We start from the raw sequence: 10,905 nt of genomic DNA on the forward strand, positions 1-10,905 counted from the left end.
GATAAAAATTTTAAGCTTGACATCAACAGAGATAAAACTCAGCTTAGGACTTTTAAAATCATGGCCTCAAAACAGTCGAAGTACATACATACCAGACTGCTGCAGAATTTAGGAAAAACAATGATCTGGGGTGTAACTTTCATTATTGATTTGCCAGTGTGTAGGGGAAAAAATGCTAGAAGGAAAATACCCAGTAAATTAATACTTGAATGAAACTATCAGTTATAACACAAAACTAGAAACACTCAGTTGGGATGTACTAGAGAAATGGTTAATATATATTATATATATATAAATATATATTAACCTTTCAAAAGAATATTGCAGGCTAAATACTTTCAAGAATTAAGTGTACCAAAAGTGCTACTTTAACAATTTAATGTATCACCACGTATACTTTTTAGTTTTCATATTGTATAATGTACAGACTTACTGGAAAGTATGTAATTAACTTTGGTAACTTGACTACCAAGCCATAAGAAAATCTGACATAGTCAATTCCTGGAAATTCCATGCTTTCCTCTTTACTGTAAGTAGGTTTTTATCTTTACTATAAGGTATTAAATATCATTTAGAGGATAAACTTTTGTTCTTCAAAAAGCATTATTTTTAAGTAGTGAGTTTGAAAGTGAATTCTGATAACAGATCTTTGCGATAAACATGAGAATGACCACATATGCAATCACATTTTAACTTTGTCTCAAATATATATTAACAGAAACACAAGGCTTAGTAACAAAATAGTCAAAGGCTTCAAAATCCACAAAAAAGTTGAACATCTCAATTTCACAAAAATGGTATTAATTTATCATGTTATTGACATGATAGCTCTTGGTAACTCAAGATACAGATATTTCACCTTTCTTCTGTAAAAATAAATTACCTATTTTATTATTAATTCTAATCAAGGTTGAAATGACACTTAGTTGAAATGAGATTTAACAATCTCTATCTCAAAGTAGAGTGCAGTAGTGTGTGCCTGTAGTCCCAGCTACTCAGGAGACTGAGGCAGGAAGATTGCTTCAGCCCAGGAGCTCAAGGCTATCCTGGGCAACACAGAGAAACCCATATTTAAAAAAAGGAAAAAAAAGTTTCTATACGTACCTGTTCAACATTATAGCCATGCTTCTCCTTTGCAATTGCAATATACTCATCCACTGCAATGAAAATGTTAGGTAATTATTCTCATTTACTTAATTTGCCGAGATCTACCTTTTTAAAACATGGCAAAATAAAACTATTTATTATTCCAGGGATAAAGAAAAAACAAAACAAAAACACCCAAAGCCATCTTCCACTAAACATTACAAAAAAGAGGTATGTGAACAGGATCACAAGTTCCTCTGGTTGAACATGTTATTTAATATGCCATCTCTACGGTCATGTATCATATACTTATTAATTCAATAATGTAATTATTTCTGTATGTAGAAAAAGATCAATCTCTGAGTAGACAATAAACCTAATTACAGTATACAATACTAAGGTAATTTCTTCATTTTTCTAGTATAGTCTCTATTTGAAGTTATTTAGCTATTTGAGACCCTTTCCCATATTTAGACCTGGCCCAAAGCCTTTACCATCCTATTATATAAAAGATTATTTATCTATAATTTTGCTAGCTACATAGAATGACATATATTAAGTATGCTTCAGTATCCCTAAAATTTTCTTCAGCTCTTCCTGTTGCTATACAAATGTGCTTAAATATTCTATTTTCAGTTATCCTACATATGTAACTAAGCCAACAAAACTATTCAGATAAGCAGTTTTAATGATGATACATTGGCAATGTAAGTCCTCATTGCTAAGAAGTCTGGCACATTTAGAACTCAATTTTATGTAAAGTCCACATAATAACTCCTTAATCCTTTAATATTATTATATATGTAAAATCACTTAAAAACATTTCTGAGAAGCAGTGGTTCCAAGTTCTGATCCTGAAACATGTGGTGTAGCAGGGCTTGATTTTCTACTTGTTACTAGTTTACCTTGGTGGAGTAACTTGATGATTAAGTGGTACCTTCCTCTTATGATTACATGAATTAACATATGTAAGTGCTCAGAATAGCACCTGGTATATTTTAAGTACTTCTAACTACCTGCTACTCACTCCTATTTGGTCAGTATAGCTTAGTGCATGAGTATGCTATCATAACAATATGCTCTTAGAATAGCACCTATTTTTATGGATGTTGTTAATCTCCCCAAGTGTAAGCTTCTGATGCAGAAAATCCAAATAGTACATTTTGCTTAGAACCCACAGTACTTAATTAAATACATGATAGGACTAAATATATGCCAATTAATTTAACAGAAGTATCTTACAGGCCTACAGATAGGAAAGCTAAATAATACTACTCAACTAGTGGTTCGCAATCCTGGCTATGCATAAGAAATTGTGGGAGCTTTTAAAAAGCCAGACACCCAGCCTTGACCTCTGAAGATGCAGATTTAATTGGTTTAAGAGAGAGACTAGACATCAGTACTTTTGTGTGTTTTTTGTTTTTTTGTTGTTTTTTGTTTTTCCCGGTACCCGGAATCCAACTCACGACCTTGTGCTTACCAGGCAGGCACTATGCCGCTGAGCTAAATCCCCAGCCCTCGACATCAGTACTTTTAAAAGATACTTCCCAGATGATTCCAACATACACATAACCACAGTTGAAAATGTTTGCCCGAAATCTTTATGTTTGTCCATCTTCCACATGGATACCATACTATCACTGCATGTTAGCTTTCTGAATTTTTCCACCTGGCTAAGAAATGCACCACTGTATAAAACAGCAGAACTCGCAGAACTCAAAGACACCCTGATGTTCCCTTTGTGATGAAAACCTTTATGTGTAATAAGAGTTGGACTAGAAACCCAATAGTCTCTTTCTGATTTCTGGTATACAGTTCCAGGTCTACTGAACAATTTTAAGGTTTCTGTTAATGCCTCAAAGGCACATAATTTCTCAATTACCTGCTAGCCTCTAGCTAGTGTTCTAAAGCTAGAATTATCAGGTATCGAGATGCATACTCCGTTTTCAAGTCTTAGTTCTCTTGCTGCATCAATAAGCATCAGACTTACTATGCACATGATACACAGGACATCGTTAATTTTCTTGAAACTATGCAAACAATAGAGACATCTTTAAGATGTTAGTAAATATTTTTAAAAGATGAACTTATTTTATAGCTGCCAGAATGACTGTTCAATGTTGTTGATGCTATTATTTAATAAATTCAATAGTAACTGAATGGAGGGGTGGGGATCTTAAGTGTTGTTACCTGTACGTTTCCTATATCTGATGTGCCGCAAAGGATCTGGTCCGCTACATCACACTGAAGTCTAAAGCCACACCATGATTCAAGAGGTGCATGGTCAGTGATCCAGAAGGTCTCCGGCCAGAAATGGAGAGCACAAAGATGACCTGATGGCTGCTGAAGTCAGTTCCTTCCCCTTTCCTCTTTAAAATGAGAACGCTAGTGGGCTCTTTCAAGTCTGCAGGCAGTTCTTTACACCTCCACAGACAGAGGACAAGCCTTGCGGTTGGTTATACAGTTACCCCCTCCCGATTGAAGGTTTAGGCACCGATGCCATCAGATGCTAGGTTTTTTTCACTCTCCACAGGCCTGACACAAATTGGAATGATCAACCTTCTATCTTCCAAAAGGAAAAAACATCCTAATATAATAACCTCTATTAAAAAATGAAAACACAAAATTGTCTTATGAGAATCTAAAAGTCTCAAAAACAAATATAAATTCCGTATTGAGTTGGCTGATAGATTCTTGTTGATTTTAGCACTCAATCCCAGAAAACTTACATTTGGCATCTGGAATACTGTGATAGGGAGACCATACAAGCATCCCTCCATTGTCTTTGTCTGTGTACTTTGTAGCACCTGGGGAAAAAATTAATTACTTTGAATATGATGGATTTATTTACATGCAAAATAGTATAAACAAAGCAAGTTTTGTTTGTCTTAGTACAATACCTGCAAAGGACAAGAAAGTATAGGAAAACAAAAAGAAAGAAAACAGGTTTACATTAAAGATGGCAATATCCTACTTCTGAAAATTAAGGACATTTCTGCAAAAGCTAATGCTTACCCACTGTTACAGTTTATATCCGCATGTCCCCCAAAGCCTCATGCACCCACAGGTTAGGTTTCTGAAAGGTGTCTGGACTATGGGGGTGTACAGCAGACTGCTGTTAGGAGTTGGGGTCTGGTCGAAGAGGGGAGTTAGTAGGTGGCAGGGCCTGTGTGTAACTCCCACCCAGCTCTTCCCTTAACTCTTGGTTTCCTGACTGCCAAGCGGTATACAGCTTTCCTCTGCCACACCCTTCCATGTTTTCTTGCCTTGGAGCTAACCAACTATTGACTAAAAAGTATGATTCAAAATAAAAGTGTCCTCCTTTAAGTTGTGTCGGGTATTGTGTCCCAGCAAGCAGCAGACAGAGCTGGGACTCAAATTTTGGTAGTCTGACCATGACACTAAAGTATTGTTAATTTCCGCAAACATCAGCAAGGAAAAAAGTGACCAAGACACTAACTTTAAAAAGACAAGACTTTCTTAAGAACATCTGTTCGTCTTGATGGGAGAGTAATAAATTTAATATAACCTTCTATATGTTACTTAGGGATCATGGTTAAAAATTCTGACTTTTTCGACTACAGAGATGACCAGAGATAGAAGTCAGAGGCACAAGTGCCTGCCTGGCAAGTGCAAGGTTCTGAGTTTGATTCCAGTACCAAAACAAAAAACAAAAAACAAAAAACAACAAACTACAGAGAATACCTCACGGATTGTTTTGTCCCATATTTAAAAGGACCAAGATTGTTGTAATTTTTAAATACTGATGTCTGCTTTTATTTGATCTTATTCCTTGATAAGCTTGTCAACTACTTCTTTTTACTTTTACTACATTTCAGATTCATAAAAAAAAAATCAAAGATGTTAATAATTTCTTAATATAATCTGCAAGTATACATCTATATATAAAAGCATATACATCTTAATTTATTTGTAATCTGTTATAACCTAAAAGTCAGAAAATTTTCTATTAATTAAGAACAAACAGAACAAATCAATACTGCTACCTTTCAGCAAAGCCTATGTCTGTAGCTTCTGTCTTTTAAGTATAAGGCTTCTACTTAATCCTACCTAATTCTTAGCTGCAGGCTATTTAAAACTATTGACAAACACTGCTGCCACGTGTTAAGACAACTTATTTATGAACATGTCATAACTGACTTATGAGGTACTGAAAGAATGGCCAAAATTCCAAAATTGTTCACATAACACATTAATAGAACTGAAGTTAAACTGTGCTTTTTATAAAGTTATAAGGAATTTGGAATAAAGAATATTCACTTCTAGGGATAAAGAAACTAGTACTATAATATCCATATTGAAAAATTACATATCAGGCAATAACTTAAAATCATTCAGTAATTTATTTTTGAAGAATCATATACTACTATTGTATGTTCAAATTTTCGTTGAAAAATCACAAAGGGTCAGTGAAATATAAAGCTAAATTTTTTTAAATGTCTGTTTTATGGTAAAGAAAAATTAAGGATCAAGGAAAGAAATAAAAGGAGAAACATTATCAAAGTATTAGAAAAACTATAATTACAAAATAAATCTAAAAAAGCTTAGAATATTAACAAATGCACATTAGAAGTTCACTAAAATTTATTCAATGAAAATAAACTCGGAAATGTCTTTTAAAACTTCAACATTAAGATATATGTGTTTAATATTTAACCACGTTAGAAAATGCAAATTGGCCAACCTACTCAATGGAAATAAAACAGAAATTTTATTTCAGTTGGTCCAAGCTTCTACTGAATAAAAACTGTTATCCAGTGAATACCCTGTCAATCCTTTCACATGGAAATATTTTTGCATAATAAGATTGCTACAATAAGATCACTCCAATCTTACTTAACAGAATATACCATGTAACAAAGAAAGGTTCTCAGAAGTCTCAAGTCTTAATAGTAATATAATAATTAAATGTATTTCCTTGCATTCATTCTTTTTTTTTTTTTTGCATTCATTCTTGAATGACAAAAAGTCTGAATTAAAACGTCTCATGAAATCCCTTTTCTTAAACATGTATTACACTTAAAAAAAAACTCCCTATGAAGAAGAATCGGTTACATTTCAAAAAAATTCTCAGCATTGTGATTAAGGGCTTGACTGACAGAAACTGGCACCCAAGTTGTAGTCCAAAGCTTTCTAACACTGGGGCATGGGAGGGTGGAAGGCAATCCTGAATGAAAGCAAAGAATGCCTAATTAAGCATTTCACAGTGTTCTTCACCCTGGACGCTAGCATTTTCAATTATGTATGTGTCAACTGGGCCCAAGAGATGACTGATGCTGCAGAAATGAACAGTATTTTAGAGTCATGGTTAAGAACGTGGATTAGAGTCAGACTACCAAAACCTGAAGCCCAGCTGTTCCACTTGTAGCTGTGTCACTTTGGATAAATCTAGTTAATCAGTCTGTGCCACAGTTCTCATCTCCAAAAACAGTGACAATATGAGTATTTATTTTACAGAGTTGCCAGGAAATTACAAGAGACATATAAACACTACATAAGATTTTACCATTATTAATATATGCTTATTGAAAACAGTGTTTTCTTAAGTTCCCTTCTTTCTCTATAATGGAAAGCCTTCTTGTCAATTAAATAAAATAAACGAATGAAATCTCACAGGGCTCTAACTCAAATGGCTGATGTTTTCTCTCATCAAGCCTTTGAAGATGAGACTGAATAGCTGAAACAACCTTTTTATTTTCCTGATAATTCAGATCAGATTTCTCTCCCATGAGATTAGGAGAAGGTAATTTGTATTATTAAAAATAAGGCATGTTGTAGGATGTTTTCTATCCAATAAACTTACCCTTTCCTGGTATAAGAGTTGAAATGAACTTAAATATTTAAAGGAGATAAACCCAATGTTTATGTTTTTACCTATTACAATATTTAGTATTATGTCACAATACTGTCTGATACTCAGAAATAATACTGAAAATGAAATCCGATTCACCAACAAGTATCTATCTTCTGAACAGATTAAAAAACAAACCAAAACCTACATGGCAAGCTACTATAATTTTGAGACTTATAATAGCATGTCAGTTCTGAAAAATAAGTAATTTTTTAAAATTTTAAATAGAACTTTAAAAGCTTAATTCCTTTGAAATCTTTTAAGTCTCTTTTGACTGCAGTTGGCAAAGTACATTTATGAGACCACTGGGGACAACCAACTAACAACAACTAACAACAACTTGGTTAGCTAGGATTTCTACATCAACTGCAAATTTCAAAGCACAAAAATAAAATCTTACAACTTTTTAGATTCTGTTTAAAGCATCAAAAGGACTTTAATGGAAATCACTGAGCAAATATACTGAATAAAGAATGTACAACCCTGAGAATAAGATGCTCCAAGTTTTAAAAATTCTGCTATTTACATAATAGGCTCTAACTTATATACTTAATATATCAACTTTGAATTGGGATAAACTGACTTTTGCAGGGGTACTTGGCATGCATAAGTTTTAAGTGAGTTAATTTTCGGACTTTCAGCTTTCCTATGTTTGCTTTCCCAAAACAATCTGCCAGAGAACTTGTAGGGAGTCTAAACTATACTAGCTTTATCTGAGGCATATTTCATATGGTCAGCTATGGCCCAAAAATTTAAATGGAAAATTCCAGAAATAAACAATGCATCTGCTTTAAATTACACATAATCTGAGCAGAATCATGGGATGTCACACAGCCCCACTCAGTCCTGCCACAGGTGGGAACTGTCCCTTTGCCCAGTACACCCATGCTCTGTGCACTATCTCCTGGTACGCATCTTGGCTATCAGGCCAACTTAGCAGTACCACAAGGCTAGGGTCGAGGTAATTCTTACTTTTCTCAGTGACTGACCAGAAGTACTGCAGCAGAGTGCAGACACCTGGGGACACACCAATGTGAAGCCCCACCAGTACCTCCCCAGTGAAAAGCTCATGTTCTTCACTTAAGGAGGCTGTCTTGGTCTGCATAAGTTCTGCATATCACTGTGGGTAATGGGAGGTCTGTGCACACTCAGGCCACTTCTGTCATCCCTCTCACAAATGCCCTTTCACCTTAAGGTGGGGGCATGCTGCATTTGTTACCCCTTCTAAATCCTGCAAGAATCCATTGCCCACAAAATTTAAAAGCTCCAGAGTTCCAAACACTGTGTCAACAAAGTCCTCCTTTACTCAAGATACCATAACTACTACTGTTTTAAGCAATTATGCATTAATTCAAGCAGAGTGATTTTAACACTTAGAAATATACAGTCCCAAGAATACATGAAAGTTGGGACCGTTGGGACATCAAAAGTAGAAAAGTTGGGCAGGCGATCAATAAAACACCTTTAGGCACACAAATATGGAAGTTAAAGTTCTGTGGAGAATATGCATGGAAATGATTTCAAAGACAAAAGGAATGATGTAAATAAACTTTCAGACTCTGAGAAGCCTACCCAAATATTTTATGGAATAGACACCACTGCATCACTGTAGTATTTATATTTAATGGGATGCACTGAAAATAATAGCTTTATTTCAAAGTGCTAATATCTTTAACGTACTAGAGATCACATTTTTCTATTAAACAGTTGACAGATGTCAACTTTAAAATAAGAGAATTTTTTTCTCAAAATTCTCTTATGGGTAAGCAAAACTCCTGCTTTGTATACATAATTTTCAATTAGTCCTGTGATACAGTTAACATTACCTCCCTTTTAAGAAGGAAAAATGAGAACCTGTAGAACTTGGGCAGTTCACAGAAGGCAACTCTGCCCCTAGCTGAAAGGCATAGTGACAGAGACACAACCACCACAAAAATCTCCTGAGACCAGGACAGTCAGTAGGCACTGGAAAGAAAGCTAGGAAGAACTAGTAAATAATCCTGGCAAAGATCAGAAATCCAGTTAGTAAATTATAAAGACATTAGTAACAATGACCAGTTAACAAAGGGAAGTATCCCTAATTCCAACATCGGTCTCAACTGTCATCAGTTTATAATTCCTTCTTTACGTGCTCAATTACTATCATAATCACTATCATCTCTTCCAACAAAAATACTCTCCATGAAAAATCCTGCTGTAATTTTTCTCCATTTTTGTCAAAATCATCTTAGCACCTAGGGCATTTTTCTTCCAAGTGACTTCCAGGACATCGTGAATCATCTCCAGAAAGGTGGGCTAAATGTTTCATGAGACAAAGGGAAAATGAGCAGAAAAGGAGAGGAGCTCTTCCTGTTTCTATCATTAATAAATCTCTTCCTCTATTATCTTTTCCCAGATAATATATTTAAATTCTCATCTAATTATACTAGAATAATGCGAAATAAAAACTTCATTGAACAGAACACTCAGGAACAGAAATATTTCCTTGTAAAAAGTGTCTAATAAACTGGGCACAGTGGCACACTCCTGTAATTCCCGCACTTTGGAGTGTGAGGCTGGAGGACTATAAATTCCAGTCCAGCATGGGTAATTTGGTGAGACCCTGTCTCAAAATAGAAAAATAAAAAAAGAGACTGAAGTTGTAAGCTCAGTGCAAAGGTCCTGGCTTCAATCTCTAGTGGGGAGCAGGGTGTTGATCTTTTGTTTCATCCACTGGGCTATAGTAACAACACAACACCCCACCTAAACATAAATGGTGAATTTTAATGTGTCCTGGAACTGGAGATTGTTAAATAGAAAATAAACATGTGAACTTAAAACACTGTGATAGTTATCCTTATTCCAACAGAGTATTAATTATAGTGCATTACCTTATTTAAAAATAGTAACATTTCAGTGGTTTTTTTTCTTTTCCCACCACAAATCTGTTTAATTTCATAATAACCAAGGTAATATTAAATTGGTTAATCCAAATAGAGGTCATATAAAACCACCAATTTTATTTTAATGAATCATTCTTCAAATTTTGAAAAATTTCCATGGTTTAGTGTATCATTAACTAAAAAATGCTGGTCCTGCGGCAAGTTTGCCCCAGCCTGGCTTTTAATCAGAAGATCCTGATCACCCTGCATATAGTCGTCTAGGAAATAAATACCGACTAAAACTGACTTAATGGGGCCAAAAGAAAGGTATATTTATTAACTTATGAAATAATTCTGATTGAGACTTCTAACTTGCAAATAACATAATCAACAGCAAGTACACAGTATTGATAAGGCTCCAAAGATAAGTACACTGAAAAATCACTCTTCATAGTTACGAAATTTAACCTTTACTGAGTAACTGTCATAAATGTCGAGTCTGGTTCTGGCAAAAATCGGACAAAGTTAGCTTTCGGATAAAGAAGGAAAATTGAGGCTCAGAGGAGTCCCCTGACTTGCTCAGAGCACAAAATCAAGAGCTGAAAATTGGGAAGTGAACCCTAAAAGGAAGCTCTTTCCAAACGTCAAGTTAAACCCGAAGGCGGCAAGGCAATGTCCAGTACCCGTACCTACCGACTCCTGCAAAAGGGAAAACTAGTTGCACAAAACGTCTGCAATGAGCGAAGCCCGGCAGCGCACACACGCTAGCCTTGGAGTGGACGCCGCGCCGCGCGGGCCGCAGCCCCGGCCTGGCGAGCCCTCGGGTCCCTGCAGCCCCCCACGGAGTCTTCCCGTCCCGACGCGCACCAGCTCGGCCTCTCCTTCGGGACGGGGCAGCCGCGCCTCCGCTCCTCACATGGTCGGTGAAGACCATTCCGCGTCGCCCCAACGGGGTGGAGCGCAGCGAAAATTCCCAGCTCAACTCCCGGTGCGCGCGGGGCCCCGAGAACACGCCCGCAGCCCCGTACCCCGCCCCGCTCCCCGCCGGCCCGCCAAGCTCGGGGTCCGCGACCGCAGACCGGGGCG

The 10,905-nt window shown here is 36.2% G+C and overlaps 1 protein-coding gene across 1 annotated transcript in view; it reads right to left on the reverse strand.

The window, feature by feature from the left end:
• Positions 1-3,893, reverse strand: part of Rcor3 (REST corepressor 3) — a gene marked incomplete at its 5' end in the record, with an annotated part of 43,672 nt that extends 39,779 nt beyond the window's left edge. Inside the window, 2 exon segments of the mRNA XM_013504486.1 lie at positions 1,105-1,157; positions 3,816-3,893. Coding sequence (XP_013359940.1) covers positions 1,105-1,157; positions 3,816-3,893 — 131 coding nt within the window.
• Positions 3,894-10,905: the final 7,012 nt, after the last annotated feature.

This window comes from Chinchilla lanigera, unplaced genomic scaffold, assembly GCF_000276665.1.
Source record: "Chinchilla lanigera isolate Chin_1 unplaced genomic scaffold, ChiLan1.0 scaffold00088, whole genome shotgun sequence".
Taxonomy (NCBI): domain Eukaryota; kingdom Metazoa; phylum Chordata; class Mammalia; order Rodentia; family Chinchillidae; genus Chinchilla; species Chinchilla lanigera.